General features: G+C 39.9%; 1 protein-coding gene across 1 annotated transcript in view; it reads right to left on the bottom strand.

Annotated features, from left to right (window-relative positions):
- LOC108425374 (ras association domain-containing protein 3) overlaps nt 1–18,786 on the bottom strand; it is a 28,095-nt gene that overhangs the window by 7,019 nt on the left and 2,290 nt on the right. Inside the window, exons 2-3 of the mRNA XM_037541358.1 lie at nt 4,156–4,263; nt 1,346–1,592 (exon numbers count right to left, since the gene is read on the bottom strand). Coding sequence (XP_037397255.1) covers nt 1,346–1,592; nt 4,156–4,263 — 355 coding nt within the window. The remainder of the gene's footprint in view (nt 1–1,345; nt 1,593–4,155; nt 4,264–18,786) is intronic.

The following is an 18,786-nucleotide window of genomic DNA, read 5'->3' as shown; positions in this document are numbered from 1 at the left end:
ATATTTTTTGCTCAGGAGGTAGAAATGGTAAATAGTTGTAGTTGCAGGGCTTTCTAGGGGCAGTGGGAGCTTAGAGGGCAGCAAGTTCATAAATACTCACCCTTCAAACACACCCATGTTCACTAAACTAATCCTGCAGCAGCATGCCTGTCATTCTGGCACCCGCATACACTGTAGCACATGGCCCTACACCAACTGGGTACAGTGCATACTAAGGATGTGCACAAGTGCTAGGTCAATCATTCAAAGACTGTAGTATTTAGATACTAAAACCGCTACTCAGGAATTTGTTTCTGCGGGGAAGACAAAGAAAATATACAGACCAACAACTCAGAGAAGTGCCAATTATTTCTTTTAATAGAACTGTAAAACTCATATCTAAGATTAAATATGTTAAACTTCGTTACTCTGAAATCTGAGTACCTGAACGTGAACATATTGTCTAGGACATGGAGAGAAAATAGAGATGGCTCAGTTATCACTAAATAGGCTCAACCGATGTTCAGTACAAAAACAGTTAAAATACATTTCCTTGACAAAGTAACATGTTGGCGCAGCAACCCCTGAAGCAAACACTTGTAGAATTCTCCCCTAAGCCTCCATCAGCATCCAGTGTTGTACTGGTTAGCTATAGTTTTAGCTCCTTAGCTCATGTTGGGCAGGCTCCATTATGGTATTCACCTATGGATTTCCCTCCAATCTCCCTCAGCTATTTTTTTAAATGAAAAATGTCCTGAAAGGTATTTTGTTGCACGATGCTAAATTTCTGTAACGAAATCAGAAATGCTCATGTGATACGTCGTGTTGGAATGACCACTTGTAACACACTATAGGAGGTGTGGGAGCGATGTGGCTTGTTGCTTTTATGTGCCATAACAGCAGAAACTGCTTGTTCCACAGAACTTTGAATGATGGCAGCTTCTAACATTGCTCTGCCTAGCTCTTGCATAAGATCAAGCTTTAGCTCATATGAAGGGGCAGCTTTCTAAGCTCAAATCTCCTCCTTATTAGACATGAAAACATGCCGCTTTAGTGTGCAGTCACTAAAAGATTCTGTGGTTTAATTAACATGAACACAGCTTCCAGAATCCATTTTTTAATTTAAATCAGCCTACATTTATACGATCATTTCAAACATGTATGTCTGCACTGAGCAAAGGCTAGACTGTTTTTGAATTAAAAAATGTTTAAGATGTAGTTCTGTGTTACTAAACATTTTAGTCTGTTAATACAGGTGTTCTAGGTGCTACCAGGAAGCCTGGTTTGAAGGACACAGCAACAATAACTAACTATACAAATAAATAACTAACACCACCCACCCACCCACCCACAAAGTTCAGCTTACCGTGGTCATCGCGGCGGAAGCGTTTATAGAGGGCAAACTTAGCCGGGTTGTCTGCCACAGTGAACTTGCGCAGCAAAGCCTCAATCACCTGCCGCACAGTATTGGAGCTGCTGACATGCAGTGTGTTGACAGAGCCAGATGGCAAATAGAAAGCTTCCTGCCCTTTTACTCCTCCACCTGTCACAGTGATGGGCCGCCGCAGCTCCAGCTGCACCTTTATGAAGCCCGTGTAGAGGCCATCAGGATTCTGATATGAGAGAGAGAGAGAGAGAGTTTTTTTTTTTTTTTTTTTTTTTTAGGGTCAGCTTTAGGGCTGCACAATATGGACAAAATGCCATATTGCACCAATTTTGCTAGCTTTAATATATGAAAGCACAATGATTCAACAAGGTTAAAGATCAACCTGCATTATTTTGACCAAAATTATTTAACTTTAAGTTCTGAAACATCTCACATTGTTCAGGATGCTCCCAGCACACAATTTTTCATGATTTATTAAAAGGCTCATTTACATACCAAAGCCTCTGGCAGTATCAGTACTGCAAAGCCAAGACTGCAGTAATAATAACAAACAATATATATTTCAATATAATATAATATAATATCATAAAACATGAAGAAATGCTGTAAGGCCAAACAGAGCAAAAGCTACACTTTTATATGGATTTCTGATATGAAACTGTCATGTTGCCAAAGGCCCATCGCTAAAGCTTCTGTGTTTCTCAACACAAAAGGTGTACTATCCCGGACTCTATCCAAACATAACAGGATGAGCGATAGGATAAGTGAAAGAGCAAAAGAGTGGGATTTGCCAGAGCAGGGCTGTGTGCTCAGATGGACCTCAGATCGAAGGCAACACAATCTCTCTAAGCTCGTTAGCCCAAATGTCAGGCCCGAGTGTAGTGTAGGCCAAAGGGAAGACACCAATGGTGTAATTATAGGTCAGGAAGCAAGCCTGAAACGCAATGCTACACATACTACGTTTACTGAAACATAAGAATGTCACTGTAATACTGGCTTTGAGCTTAATGAGCCAAAACACAGAGGCCTCACACCACCATCTTCCACCCATACATCCACAGAGTATGCTCCAACAGATCGATCAATCAATCAATCGATCTATCCACCTATTCATCATACAAACTTCCAACTCATCAAGTCACTGCTTAATATTTTTGGGTCAAATAATCAAGTGTAATCGAGTAATTGTGACAGAAAAAGTAGGCAAATTATATCTGTGTGCTGGAACACATGCTTGCACACACAAGTCATTTGCAATGCAACAGGACGAAGATGTGCTGTTATTGAGACAAGTGGAAACATGACTGCTTTGGGCTAAAAGAAAAAAACAGGTAGAAGAGGTAGAAGTAAAAAAGAGGTAGAAGCTTGAAACAAACTCAGAAATGAGTTGATTTTATCACTTATAAATTTAATCCTTTTACTGTTCTGCAGAATAATATGACAGACTATGTACACTCTGTATTTCACAGCAGAGACTACACTGAAAGCAGCACATTCCTCTCCGCCTTATTCATAGTTCACTGTGTCACAGAGCCTGTGCCACGATAACAGCCCTCATCTACACGTGAAACAGGCAGCCCAAACAAAAGCGGCTCGCCTGACATCATGGGTCTTATCATCATGACACAAAGGGTTAAGGTTGAATGGAGAACCAAGGCTGGCAGCATGAGTAATGTCTCTGTGAGAAGGGAGAGAGACTCTACCACAAATGAGGATGACTGCACAGCTAGTGCGGTTCAGCCATAAGAGAATTTCTCCATTACATAAATGCCAATGTGCAGCATAAAAAGAGGCTCCCTAAGTGGCCACTGAACATACTCACCCCACACAATCACATAGCCTATACTCCATATTGGATTAAGAGGTGTAAGAGGTGTTTAAATATGTTTAGGTAATAAAGGCATCTGAATATTAGTGGCAGGAGTGTTGATTCTGAACTCTTCAGGATTGGACAGTCCTGGTTTAGCTTACACGTGGCCATTTTAAGCTTGCAAAGTGTTCAAACAGTATATTCTTTAATATATAATATAGTATATTTCTTTCTTTTATGAAGGTACAGTCATGGCCACTACTCAGCATCAGCATGCCTTGGTGCTCAGCAACTTCCAGGACTTTTTTCTTCTAGTGGCAGACCATGCCACTCAGCAGTTTGCTATTTGTGCATTAAATCAAATCCAGAACCAGACATAAAAACCCATAGTAGGTAACTATGTGGATATGGTTAGGATGTGGCTTAAATTTTACACAAAGAAAGGCAGCCAGTCTAGAATCATTAAGGTCAACAGACAAATTTTAATTGTATGTTACCTCAAACAATGTTACTGGCCTGGTTTGCCCTTTCACCTTTTTGCTCAAAAATCATGAAATTGGGAAGAAGTGCTTATCTGTTACTAAATGCAATACATTCAACAAACTATTCTGAAAGTTTTCTTCTCTTAAGTCTACATGTATAGAGTGTGAAATGAGCTTGAGCTTGATGTTTGTGTTTTGTAAGTACTCTTTTAGCGCTGACAATATCCACAAAAATGCTCGAAAAGCTAAAGGTGACGTTATTCATTGTGCTCATACGTGGTCACATTGCACGCTCCTAGTTGTACGTTAACATGGCTTTGAGTCTGTCTGAGTGTTCAGGAGAGTTCAGCGAACATAATACAGAGGCAGTCAGCCTTAACAGGGCTTCCTAGGTGTGCTTACTAATAATGAATAGAAGTTAATTAGAAAACTGAGACCGGGAGGTGAACATTCACAGATAAACTGCAAATAACTGAGGAAGGAAGAGGAGGTCTCACCAGTGTCATTTTGAGGTGGTCTCTTGTGGTAGCATTGTAGAACTCGATCTTGTGCCTGATCTCTTCAAAACTGAGATGAGTACGCAGTTCTTTCTCCTTCTCCACATCCTGAACAGCAGAGAGAAAAAGGGAAAGTGAGCACAGAAATGAAACACATACAAAAGGATAAATTAATCCTGGGGAAAATTTTGACAGTGTGCCAGAGGATTCAATGTCACTTAAGGACAGCTGCAGAATAAACTCAGTGCGTGCATAAGAAAAGCCTACAGCCAGCATCCAAAACACCTTCGCAGACACACACACTGCAGCCTACATCCATGAGCTGTGCATGTAGCTTGACTTTAAGGGGAGCTTACCTAGGGGGCATGTTCTATGAAAATCATGGAATCTAAATGAGTCCTACTAGATGGAAGAGGTCATAAAAATATTCTGATCATTCTATTCCACCACCCATGACAGACATGTATCCTCAGAAAAGTCTGACTGTCAGGTGACCTACTGTCTACAGCAGGCAATGATATGGGAGAACAATGGTTACTCTCATGCACTGGTGTATAGGACAGCATCTGTATCTAACAGGCCATATAATGTTTGAAATACTATACATTACAGGACAATCAGGAGAGGAAATAATTTCTAATTATTTAGCCCTCACTGGCTTAAATTCAGGGGTATTTTATGCACAAATGCAGCAATTAGCAAAATATTAACTTGGTCAGAAAGATAAAATAATCTCATCAGCAAGAAAAGTTAAGTGTAAAGATTAAATTCCTAGTCTGTTTTTACTGGAAAAAAAACAGTAAAAGGATAATATTTATCACAATAATGATAAAATATCATCATATTGCCCACCCCTAACTCAGACATCGTCATTTGCAGCAGCTTTTTGTATAACACAGTGGCCTACTTTACCTACAAATGACCATGTTCAATCTGTTAGTTACAATCAGCAGGCAACACAGTAAGCGAAGTGCCTGCTGTCTTATTTGTTTGAAGGTGGGGTATAATAATATTGATATATTACATTTACACAAAATTATTTTGGGCCATTTTTAACCCCTGCTTGTGTGTTAAGGTTCAGAATTGTTGAATATGATGGATTTTTTTGTATTTACATATTTCTGTCCCTAAGGACAATTATGATCTAAAACGGATTGTATTTGTAATGTAATTTTGACTACTGTATGCTTTTGTTTAAACACAATGCAACAAACAGGCTATTGCACAGCTGCTCATATACACTATTAATCAAACTAAACATTAGGCTAAAAGATCCTAACCACATCTGGCCTTTTACTGTTCTAGCTCTTACTGTCAGCAGCCTTAAGTGCACACTGGTCTTACATGGTCATAAGACAGCTGAGAGAAGAAGCCAGTCTGCTTTCACGAGCGCTCCTGCTCAAAACAAAGCTCTAAAGTCTGCAGCAGAGCTGAGCAGGGAGGCACGGCACCCCTTATAAGGCAAAGCTCCACTCTCAGGACGAAATGCCAACACATCGACAGAGAAGGACCGTCCTAGAGTTTAAAGTGCAGGCTAAATACCACACCAGTCTTAGAGGGGAGTTCTGTTTCAAACGCAATGTAATCCCCCTTCTGCAAAGGCCAAAAGCCCCTCTGAATAGCAGAGGTTTGGCAAAAACAACAGGTGGTTTTGGCTTTTTGAATGCAGTTATGGAAGGTTACAGTTCATAACTGAGAGTTGAAAGGTAATCCCCTTTGTGGTCTGAGCACATCTGCTGAGTCTCATCCATAAATAAACTGCTAAAGCTGTGAAGATTAAAATGCTGTAAGAGCAGTTAGTATGTAACACTGGAGTGCACAACAGTATCAGGTCTGGTGCAGGCTCACTGCTTCCCAGCCTGGGAGGGATTTGGCAGTTTGCTGGGAAAGCCTCAGTCTGACCTCACCTGCTAACTAGGTGATTCACTGGTGGATTAGTCCAGCAACAGGTGCTGTTCTGGTGCAACATAAAGGTGTTACAAGAGCAAGTGTATTTGTGTCTTCCTGGATTAGCATTACTGACAAGCAACACCAATTTTTTTAAGATTACAAGTGCAATATAATTAATAAAATGCAGATTTTTTAGCACAGTAACCCAATGTCATCTAAGCTCTGTTTTTTTTGGAATGTAAAATGTCATCAAAAGTCATTTTGAAATATCAACCAAATCTACTATCTGTTCAATACCTGTATTTCTTTTCAAGCAATTTTCTGCCAATACCGGTATTTAAATCAAAGCAAATATAATACTAAAGTATTCAAATCTATAAGAGAGTCCTTCCAAACTTTTGGAGCTCAATGTAAATCCCTGCTGATGTACCAATTTCCCAAACACCAATCGGCAAGGTCAGCACCTTAAGGACCACGCAAACGCAACCCAACTTTAATGATTTATACCACCAACTTCAACAGTTTCCCAACAAGCAATGAAAAACAAGTACAAAACGTCACATCTGGACCGCAAGCCTTTCGTAATGAAGAGACTACAGCACCACACAAGCTTGCCAGGCTCAATTAACTATACCACACACTTTCTACTGAGGTCAAAACTACAAACAACATGCCCACTAAACCCCTGTCTGCCCTTCACCAACTTCAACAAAAGATTCTAAGAGCTATGTACACAAGAGACCTAGGCCCATTTCAGTGGCAAGTGAGCCCTTGTATATTGGTCTGTGGGTCACACTATTAGCATACGTGCTGTGTAGAATTTCACAAGCAACACAGAGTGCCATTATGTTGATCTGGTGGGCTTTATGATGTGGGCACCACCTACTCTCTGAGGGCTGCTCAATGCTTGGGCTACATTGTAAACAGTGCTTGTGTAAACTGCGTTTGGTGGCCGCATGGATAACCGTGAGACACAGTGTCGCCGTCTAGGACAAACTTATAGGACCTCCAAGATGACGCCAACACTAGTGTACCTTTCTCACCCCGTCAAAGAGTTAATGTGACCACACCCAGCAACCCTGATAAGACATGTTTTTCAAACAGCATGCACTGCTTTGAAGGGAAAGTGTAGAAATGCATTGTCTGTGCTCATTTCTTGCCCAAATTCTAGGTGTATTGTTTTTTTCCAATTGCCTATACTGCATTACTGTGTAAATTGTTCCTCCAGTCACATTTCTGTACTCAGTACAATCTAAAAATGTATTCTAAAACATATAAAAAGTAATCAAATCAAGGTTAAATTTCAGAGATGTTGAGAGACCATGTGGTAAACAATCACAAGTAAGCCAAGTCGGAGATTAACACCCCCAATCGATGACTGCTCAATTTATGCCAATTCAAAGGGCAACAATTTGATTTTTGACAAGCATACTGAGTAGTAAAAGTGGGACATCCGATTTGGAAAGGAGAGGGTTAAGGTGGAAAGCACTGCATGGCCGAGCATGACAAAGGCAAAACAAACATGTTCCCAATGAGGTAATTGCACAGAAAAAGCAGCTCAGCCTCCCACACTGTTAGAGACTGCATCCTCCCTCTCCTACCCACCAAGTACAGGCTGAGAGAGAAGGGCGGGAAAGCTGCAGAACTACTGGAATGAGTATCTTTAAGCTCCATCTGTCAACCCTAAAACTCCTTGTTTACCCCCAACAAGGCTAACTGCTTTAAGAATGATCAAAACATTAGATGCGACCTGCTGTCAGCTACAATCACAAAAGAGGCCCTGATGTGGTGGACAGAAAGTGAACAAGGCCAACATGTTGCAATACTTTGCTTTTGTGAATCACTACACAGTTGAAAATGAACGTCACACTGGTGGCCATGAACTCCCTTCTGTCTATGGTCTGACTTTAGTGGAACAGGATCCATATCATGTGGTCAAACAGGTTTTGTGGGACACTCCCATTTGACTCCCAGTGACAAAAGCACTTGATGTCATCTCTCTAGCCAGCAAAAGGCTCAGAAAAGTATGTGTGTCTGCAAATAAAAAGGCAGAAGCAGACAAAACAGTCAGAATATCATCTACATTTGTATTTTTGGGGGTGGTTTAGACTGAAAATGGTCCTAAATGGTTCTCGTCTCGGATCTACATTGAGTTAACACAGAACTAGGAATGAGCAATATGTTTTTTTTTGGTCGTTATCATGATAAATAATTTCTGAGTATACTGTGTATATCGTCCCTACTTAAACACTGATAAACTGCATGTTTCATTAAAACGAGAGCATTATCAGTCCTGTTTATTGGGTTTGGTACAGTGTAGTTTGTATAATGTTGAACAAAAATTATTTTAATCATATTTTTCAGCCGTGTTTTTAAACGTGATACTATTGGTTCCTTTTCGTCTTTTCCAACTTACCAGAATACCATGCAATATCATGTATCAAAAGTTCCTGGAGGTATCGTGATATATGTTTCCGTATTAGTGCTATATTCCACCTCTACATACATAAAACTCTAAACTCTAAAAAGGTTCATTAAACATTAAACTCTAAAAAGGTTCTTCACACGCACAGCTCATTTACAGAGGTTTGCTGAAATCAAATCATATGAGAAGATCTTAAGAGAACCAAAAGTGGTTCACTCCAGTGGAGTCTGTTTGGCATCTTTATTTTAAGAGTGTTCCATCCACAAGAGATTACTGCATGAGACTGCCAAGGAAACCTGATGTAAACACCCCACTTTCATGCAGCAAAGTGGCCCTCTCTACACTCCTCTTCCCTGCCCTCCTAGCTCAGGAAGTCCACAGCCACCACACCTTTCCTCCCAAACACATTCTTCTGGCAGTTACGTTTTTTCATAATCAGCCGAGCATTTGGTGCTGAACGTGTGCCCTAAAAACCAAAGCCAGCTTAGTCTGTTGGCTCCAGTTGATCTTTAGCTGAAAAAGTGACAGCTGATTGAGTTAGTAAAGAAAAAAAAAAAGATGCTTCTCATAGCTCCAACCGGCCAAAGCTGACTTCCTGCTCGGCTGGGGACGGATGGACAACGAGCAGTCTGTGCAGTTTCCTCTGGTGCTGGATTGTTCCGTGAGCGAAACGAGCGTTTATGTGTAAGAACAAGTCCTTAACAATGCAAGAGAAAAGAGGAATGGAAACCACTGCGGGGAGCGAGAACAATCTCCAGCAGACTTGCTGAAAAATGTTTTTGCAGAACACACAAACACATGAAATGCCACAAAGCACAGAAAATAAACAATCTTGGAACCTCATTTCTCTGGGCCACAGATAGAAAAAAGGATCCCTATGATGACGCGGACAAAGATGAGATTTAAAAGATTTCCAGATGCGATATACACTTGTTCATCACTGTCAGAAACTAGGCCAGCCAAGACTGCATTTGCTTCTGTGTCTTTGAGGAACGAGTCACATGACCAAAAAAACTAAATAACTGATTGAATCAATCAATCAAATAATCATTGTAAGTAGGGGTGGGCAATATGACTATATTTTAGAATTATAGTGATGTCACAATATGCTTTTCTGAGCTTACTGCTGATATTTTTCAATTCAACTGAATTTACTTCAATTCAATTCAATAGTAAACATAAGAAACACTGATCAACTATGTTTCATTACAAAGTTAGTATAATTAGGCCTGTTTAATTAGATTTAGTGGAATGCATGAATAACTGAATAAATAACACAATAAAAATCATTGTAGTTCATTGTAGGTTTATAAAAATATGAAGAATAATGATTGTTGTTTGCATTTTTTAAATGTATATGGCACTACAGGTTCTTTGTGAAATCATGAAAATGTCTTTAAGTATCTTGATACAATATTTTTTTCATTGTAAACCTGCTTCTTGCACAATATATTCTTTAACATAAGCTGGTCTTTCTTGCTCTTTGCACTGCACTGTTTTGGTTTTCCCTGATCTGAAAACTACTAAAAATTGGCAGTTAGGAAGTTTAGCTGATGAGTCATACCACTTAGAGGAGGGATCCCTGAGGGCCAGGGCAGAGAAACACAGTTACAGGTAAATAGTTTCACAAGGTCACGATTTCAGGTCAGAAAAAGGAGCTTTACTAAAAATAAGAATATATTTATCCTATGTCCTTTAGCCTTGCTCACTAAGCAACATATAAAAGAGAAACCAACAAGACATCAAAACTATGTCTGTTATTCAAGCTAGTTGGGCAGGTAACCAGGTTGGAAACTCCCTGATCTAATTCCTTTAACAGAGTCCACAGCCGTTTCATTGTCAGTCTTGTGTGGTCACCTACGTTCTTGTGAACAACACGAGTTAAAATAATTCAGTACATCATATCAGCATTTCCTGTAGTGTCATTCTGACACCATATAATAATTATTTACAAGCACATTGGTTGTGTGTTTGAACATATGACAGTCATGTTGAGGGTTTTACTGCAGTGTGTATTACAAGATTACTTCAGAGGGGAAAATCCTCATAGGTCCTGTCACACCCACCATACAGACTGTGATCTTCACCCCCACCCTTCACCTTTATGATCCTTCCACTACTAGCTTTTCATAACTTTGTTTATGCCAGGAGTGTCATGTGCTCTGGCTTACACAGGAGGTTTTTCAGGCCCGACCTCCCTGCATAGCCTTGGGTGTGTGAAGTAACTAAGCAATAAGAGAACAATTCAAGTGTCTGAGCTCCTCAACATACGAAGGGCCCAGAGGGCTGACCAACAACAACGCAGACTTCCTCATGATGATTATAAGCCGCCAACACTGGAAACTCAGACCTATCAAGTGCCTTACAGGCATTTCCCTTGAACATGTGAGCATTGTGGAGGTAAACATATCTGGAGAAATCATTCCTTCAATAAAAGGCATTCTTAAGAACTATTCCTACATTCTTACTGTCAGCCAACAAAATGTTCAGATCCATACATGTGATCACACCCGAAATGACCTCAAAAACAGCAACTACTGAATATATTTCTAAAGATGACTGACATATGTGACTAATCTCCAAATTAAATGTGCCTGGCTTGAACAAAATATTGATAACATGAGTATAATGGCTGAGCCAGCTAGGGTGTGTTGTAGGCTTAAATCACCAGTAAAGAACTCAAAATGCAAGCAGTGTCCTTTCTCCAGTGTAAGATTAAACTAGAGCACAAGGGGACTAGGAGTCTTCCTAGCCCATATGCTCTCCCTCTTTGAAAGGAGAACAGAATTTGACCCCTCTGCTTGTCACACACAGGGGATATGATGCACCATGAAGCACCGTGACTCACCAGAACATCATAATTGAATAAAAAAGTATTTGGGACAGATCCAAGAGGAATAGTGTGTCTAAGCTGCGGAATGGTATAATGCAAAATGACCACCCACAACCCAAATATTCAGATTTGCTCAACGTGGGTGGACAGATGGCTGTGGATAGTTTTATATGGTTTAAAACACCAGCACATAGAAAGAAAAAAAAAACACTTGTTGGAGCCTTTCTGAAATATTATAACATTTGATACCTAAACTAAAGTTATAGGGTATTTTTAGGACTTTCTGGATGTTTCTTCAGTCAGGTTCAGTTGCCCACAGAGTTATAGTCCCAGGAGAGGTGTGAAGGCTAACTGTTCACACCAAGGGTGTGAGGTCACACCCAGCCTAAAAACACCCACACTGAACAACAGCTCCTGTGATGTGCTAATTTCTGAATCAAAAAAGAAACACTAGCTGTCTGTCAGCTTCAAAAACATTAATGACTGGAGAAAGGAATGCTACTCTAAAACCTACAGGAGCCAAAAGGGGTTCTTTGAAACAACAATACAGAAGAACTGACTAAACTTTCTTTGACTGGGATTTTTTAACTTAGATGTGCAAGTGTGAAGAACCCTTTTAAACTTTTAAGGACTCTTAAAAAGTGTTCTTTTTATAGAACTACAAGTTGGAGCCAAGAACTTTTCAGGAACATTTAAAGAGTAACTGATACAGATCAATAACAACAGTATGATATTAATAAAAGAGAACAATTTTAACAGAATCCACCGCTACTTTTAAATGAATTTCAACCACATTGTTCTTGACAGCTTTTTATTCCAATGCTGTTCCACCCCTTCAGGCCTAGGCATTAGCCCCTATAAACAGCCACTTCAAGAAAGACTACTGGTAAGATTTTGAATCAGTTATAATCGACGACACCCCATTACATTATATGGAACCGTTATGTATGTACGTATGATTTTATATATCTCTGCTGTCGGAACAAATCTTTGTATCACCATTTTTAAAGTTAAAGTTATTTAACTTTACGATACAGTTAAACGATAAAGTTATCGTTTTTGAGATAGAAGGTTTTGCGTTACATTTGTTGAAAAAAACATAAGTATTGATCCATAAGAATTTTCATGAGGTCATTTCAGAGACATCTGCAGGCCAGCTCAAGTGCAACTGGACTAACAACAAAGCCATCTCCATTTATCATTAACAGGATGTACTCTCTCAGCATGGCATGAAAATAATTAACCCAGAGCAAAACCTTTCATCCTTGAGCTCAACTGGAGGAAGGCAGTACCATCACTATCCATCTCTAAAAACTCTCCTTAAAAATGGTTCTTAAAACACAGCAACTGACATGACTCTACTTTGGTGCAGGTGTTGCTGCTGAGAACTTTCCTAATACTATGCCAGGAGACCTGAAGATTTCTGCTGCATGTAATATCTGGGTGAGTTATAGCTGAGGAGATAAGAAGAATGAGAGAGACCTTTGTTCACTTGGATATTTGAGCAACTCACATCTACTGCGATACTGTGCTATGAGGTCACTCACTGTTGGCTGGGGAGAGATTTCAAAGCCCACGGCTGAATAAAAAAGCCTGAGATCAGATGAGACACGCACCAGGTGCTGCAACATAACCCATACACTCCTCATTCACTGGAGATATCCTATTTCAAAGCCACATTTACCAAACTGTCCACAATTTCCTATGATCATCTGAGCACAGTTCCAATGTGAACAAATTAATGTTGATTGAACTAAAGGTATACTTAAACATTTTTCCACTCCAGTAGTACTGTGGCCAGGTCACAAACAGAACTGTATAATACATATAGTGGTTGTTGATATTGGTCAGATATAGAAAATACAAATACAGCAGGAGGCTGCCATATGTAAATCTTACTCTTTAACTAATTACAATGTTTTCTGCTGTGTGCTGTGAGCATCTTGACGAATCATAGGCCCAAATGAGTGTTTCTGTTGGTCTTTTAATGTAAAGATGTTATTGGAGTATTCATGCAATCCAAAAAGGTCCAAGCTTTAAACATGTCACATTATCATAGCCACAGCAATATGCAGCAATACTATCGCAACCACAGTATTTCGTCAATATTGTGTCAACGTTTTCTTGAATATGGAGTGTCTGTGGAAGCTCGACACCTGAATGTAGCCACATTTAGGTTATTTTTATACTTCTGGTCCTCAATAGCATCAGATGCAGATACTGTCAGCAGAAGCAAATGTTGTTTCAGATTAGAGAGCCTGGACAAAGCTCAGCCATGTCCATGCACTTCCATGTAACCCTGTGAGCAAAAGCTTATTTTGATCTTTAAAAACCCAGGAAACGATAAGGCCCAACAAAGACTGAAGCCAAAAGCACCATCTCTTTTTGGCATCTCCAAGCATCATAATGACAGGCCATTAAATGCCCACTGAAAAGACGCTTCAATACTGACCTAAAAAAGGCCACACCTTTCAGCTAATGTACAATAAAAAGATTTTAATTGTTTTTTTTACTTTTGTAAATTCATTTCAAATTCACATGCACAATGCACTGAGGCTTTGCATGACACTCAGCACACAGTGTAACTTCATCTGGTCTCAATTCTGCAGCCATCTTTTCTTTTCTCACTTGGCAACTTCAAAGGCTTACTGAGACACAGTCTACAGGCTCTGCATGATTCACTTGATGGAGGTAATTAGAGTGCTGCTTGGAAAAACGTGTCCAGATGTTATACAAGGCTCTGCGGCTAAACACATCACCGCCACAGTGCCACCTCTGCCTGAGGATGGGCCAGCAGATATATACAGAGATTCCTCACATTAACATTAGACTTTCTACAGTGCCTGCCAAACATCAAAAACCCAGTCAGGCATCTGACCAAAATTACAGGGTCTTAGAATTAATGGTCTGTAGATCTAAACAGTTCTCAAACAATCCAGGTGTGTTTTTTACCCCAGTTGAGCGACTATGAGGCCCTATTGCTGGCAATCACACTATATATCATATGCTTTAGTTACCAGGATCAACATTTAAGCACCATCACATAAATCTTGCATGCTGATCTACAGTCTTTGACTTTGCTCTGTAACAAACCATCGCCCATGATGTTTCAACATAGATAAGAATTCTCTTAATGCTTGCCTGCCATGAAAGCGCACTCAATGGATGTAACTTTACACGCATACACACACCTGGCCCATCATCACACACTTCATCTGCTCCATGACGCACAAGCCTGCTTTACAGGCTAATCATGTTAACTTGCTGCCTTCTCCTGACCAGGGATGAAACCTCAGCTGAAGGCTAACCTTAAGGCCAACTTCAGGGACAATACAATCAAATTCTTTAAACAAATGGTCCCTTTATGTGACATTTCTGTTGCGTAACCATCTTTGTGCAGTTAACAAAATTTCCATTGCATTAAGCCAGACCTTCCTAGCAGATGCTGTTAAATATACACCAAATCACATCTGACAGTTAAAGGAACTGCAATGAGCTAAATTCAGGATATCTATTTATAATCCACTGATGATTTAGTTTGGAATGCTGCCGGATCCAGAACTGTTTAAGTTTGCTGAACTGTGCAATGTTAAAGCAAATCAGCTTTGTCCTTCATCAAGGAATATTCCTTCTATTTAATCAGAACACAACTGCAAAACGGAGCAAATGATAAGAAAAGGATGTCAAAGCGGACAACACGATATCTCCCACTGAGCTTAGTGTGCTTACAGCTAGCTTTGTGTTCCACTCAGTGACCGCTGTAAATGTAAACACAAAAACCCTTCAGGGACTCTTCTCCAAACATCGTCCATCATGTGACATGCAGCTCCTTCTGTCTCAGTCTCTGTAAAGCAAATGACATAGGCAGCCGATAAATCAAATGTTTAACAAGCTCTGCTACACTATTGTAGCTTATAGTGCCAAGAGGGCTCTTACAGAAGACTCTTACAGAACTGCTCGTAAATTTCATAAGGCTGTGCCACGTTTCTTTTACAGCCTCAAATCTTGCCATTCAAAAGTTCATGTAGTTTTAGGCCCAATTGCATTTCTCCCCTTGCCCATAATACTTAGCCCCTCACCCTCCATTTTTTTGCATTCATGTCCTGGGGGGGTATGATGTCCTGATGTTTGAGTAGGGCGAAGTGTTAGGGCTACATGGTGCTCCAAACTGAGAATTTTCAGAGGTGCATTTCAAACAGGTTTTATGAGAAGAAGAAGAAGAAGAAAAAAAGGCAAGATGGCTGCACAGGCGACCAAAGAAACCCACAAACGTGAATACTTTTTCAGTTAAAAAAATACAATAATCATTGTATTATCTTGCTTTAACGTTGTTTCATTGTATTATGTTGATTTTCTTCATAACAATCATCAAAAAATTGATAGTAATATGCTGATGTCTCAGTAGCTAGTTAGCTTAGCTTCCCCTTCCACCTTAAATGATGCAGCAGTCACACTCTGGCACCTCAACTGCTGCACCATTTAAGACGAAACAGGAAAGTCTGAACAAGAGGCTGAGTAACAGCTGACTTCAGCGTCATATCACCAAAGAACTAGGGGTGGGCGAAAATAAATAATTGTCACGTCCCCTGTTTTGAAGGCATATGATACCCTAGATTTAACTAAAGCCCAGCAGTGAGGTTACTGAACTTTACGCTCTTCTGCTCTCACTGAAGACTGATCGCTAGCAGCCTGTTAATGAAGTAATGTTCTTTGTTTACTTGAAGGTAACCACTACTCGCTCCAACTTCATAAAAAAACAAGTAAAGCAGAGGGACAAATCTCACAAACACTGCTGCAGCTCACAAAGTTAAACTACCAATGTCTTTTAATACTGCCCAAAGTGCATACAGCCTACATTCCTACAAGTTTGTTGACCGATTTGATCTGCAGAATTTCTATTGTCTTATATGTTCTGTTGTGTATCCAAGTCATTTATCTCTTGTGAACAATAACACCATAAACAATCAGGCCTAGGTTTTGTGTCCAGCAGTCTACAGTGACAAACGAGGTTTCTGGCTGCAGCAAATGGGCTGCTTACATGTATCTTGCAATAAACCACTGGAATGGTGAGTACAGGATAAACCTGGAAAACATTCCCGGAAACTGCTACACAATGGATCAGAAACCATTATAGGGGGCGGCTATGAAGGCAAGAGTCAAGGTTCAATGTTTGTCCAATGCTGGATGTAAAAAGTGAGGTGCTTGTTTATACTTCAGTTGGTTGACTTCGCAAAGTCTCAAGGACAGTGATGTCATGCATAAAGTATCCTGCTCGCACATGAGTCGTCACACACACTGACAGAGTAAGGCATTGGCAAACAGTGGGAAAGCAAGGTGTCCAAACAGGACAATCCACCCACACTGGCAGAGCAGTGTTTGTATAAAAGCATGGACTCAGATGTGGGCAGGTCATAACAATGCTGCTGTTATACTCATTGCTAACAGCTGTTAGAGTAGGCAACTGCATTTATACCAGCCATCTTCAGGCTCTGCAGAGCTGCTGACTTAATTTAGTCTCAGCCAGAGGACAGAGAATGGACACAAGCTTGCAAGCAAAAGATCATCTCTTACTGATACTGATAGAAGCGGCTGAACTACGAGAAATAATAGAAATGATCAACAAGGTATAACTTAATTCGCATTGTTTTAACTACAGTGTGGTCAATGTTAGGCTTTACTCCATTTTCTTTGCTTTCCCTGCAGATCTTGCTTTAATGTTTGAGTAAGCTGTAGGGATTTGAGTTTTTTCACTGTTCAATCAAATAAATATATTGCGTGTTGAGACAATGACAGTGTTTTACATTTTTTGCTTCATTATTATTTTTGTACCGAATACTGTGCAACTATATTTGGTAATGAGATAAAAGTCATGTCAACTACAGCCTTGTCCTACTCTGTTCAGCAACAGCAAAAACGTCCTGGAAGTCACGGAAGCGCACGTTCTATCCACACTTTGTACAACACAAGTGACCCTGACTGTAAAGATAAAGAATGGTGTTCTTTCCTTTCTATAGCAGGAAGACTGTCAGTGCTGATTCTGCGTCATCCACTCTTGCAGGCCATTAATGGGAAGCGGCTGCAGTTGTTGGTTTTGGAGTGCTTTAGCGAAAAAAGAGAAAAAAAGTACAGCACAGCAATGTTCATACAATAGAATCTGCGTCTTGGCTTCTGTATGGATTCCGTGAATGAAACCACAATATAGGCCATCACAAACAGTATAATGAATCGGACTGCTTTCCACTATAATCAAACAAGTGAGTCAAGCACAAGACAGACAGTGAAGTCCTATGGCAGGGCATGCGGGAGTGCGGGCTGTCGCTGTATGCTCCTGCTGTTTTGAATGCTTGCCTATGCAGCTGTTTCCCAGAGTCATCACTTCTGCAGCTTTCATTTAAACCAATTCCACTGAGGTGACAGAGCAGATTAAGTACAGGACATATCTGCTGCGTCTGCCAGAGAGAGACAAAAACCACAAAAGACAAATAACGATATAAAAAAAAAAAAAAAAAAAATGGAGATTTGTGTGTTGAGGTAAAGGCCAATTCCAGCGTTTCAGACATGACATTTGAACTTATATTGGCTAAAAGTTATGGAAGACAATCTTATTATGGAACCTTTATGGAAAAATACAAAAACAGATCTTCGAAACTAACATTAATTTACATATTAAAGATATATAGCAGTTTATGGGTGTTAGAGAGCTAATGATAAATGGACAGTCATTTTCGGGACGCATTTGTGAATTTTAAAGACCAAAAGTTTTGTCTATAACATGATAGAGTCTTGAATGAACACAAGCCATAGTTTCTACTTCTCACTCACAATAAACGGCTGTTATGGGTGTGGCAGGTCTGAAACATCTACAGACGATAGGAGGGTCTTGGTGAACTTTTGAATGACACAACTGAAAAATGAACAGAGCTGCCCTGCCCGTAGTTAAATAATGAATCGTTACTAATGATGAACTAAATTTATTCAGCTTGTCCATAAAAAAAAACATTTTTTAAAAATATTAAGCTAATGCATGTGGTCTGACCAGTGATGAAACAGCAATACTGGGGGGGGGGGGGGGGGGGGTTGCAGCCTGAGGGTAAAATGAAGCAACAGGAAATGAGCTGTGGTAATCCTGCTGCTGGTAGAGCTGAAGAAGCTGACTAAGAGCTTTTAAAGATGTCCATCCACAATCCTGACCTTACAAGACACAAGAAAACACAATGGCCTACACTGGTTTAATAAGGCTGTACAATATATAATTTGTTAATGATTACAGCAATACTGGCATTTGCCATATTAATATTGCAGAAGGCTACATTACACACAAGGGTCCTCTACCAAACTGTACAGTTTTATACTGGATGCAGTGAGCGTCTTCCTCATTCACAGTTCCAAATGAATGTTTCTATGAATCCACCTAAAGTTTTTTTAACCATGTCAAACCATATTGTAACCATGTTAAAACACTGATTCAATAATGCAAGCTTAA

This window comes from Pygocentrus nattereri, chromosome 1 (genome assembly GCF_015220715.1).
Source record: "Pygocentrus nattereri isolate fPygNat1 chromosome 1, fPygNat1.pri, whole genome shotgun sequence".
NCBI lineage: Eukaryota > Metazoa > Chordata > Actinopteri > Characiformes > Serrasalmidae > Pygocentrus > Pygocentrus nattereri.
The sequence above is the reverse complement of the archived record's forward strand: the minus strand, read 5'-3'. Positions and strand labels throughout refer to the sequence as shown.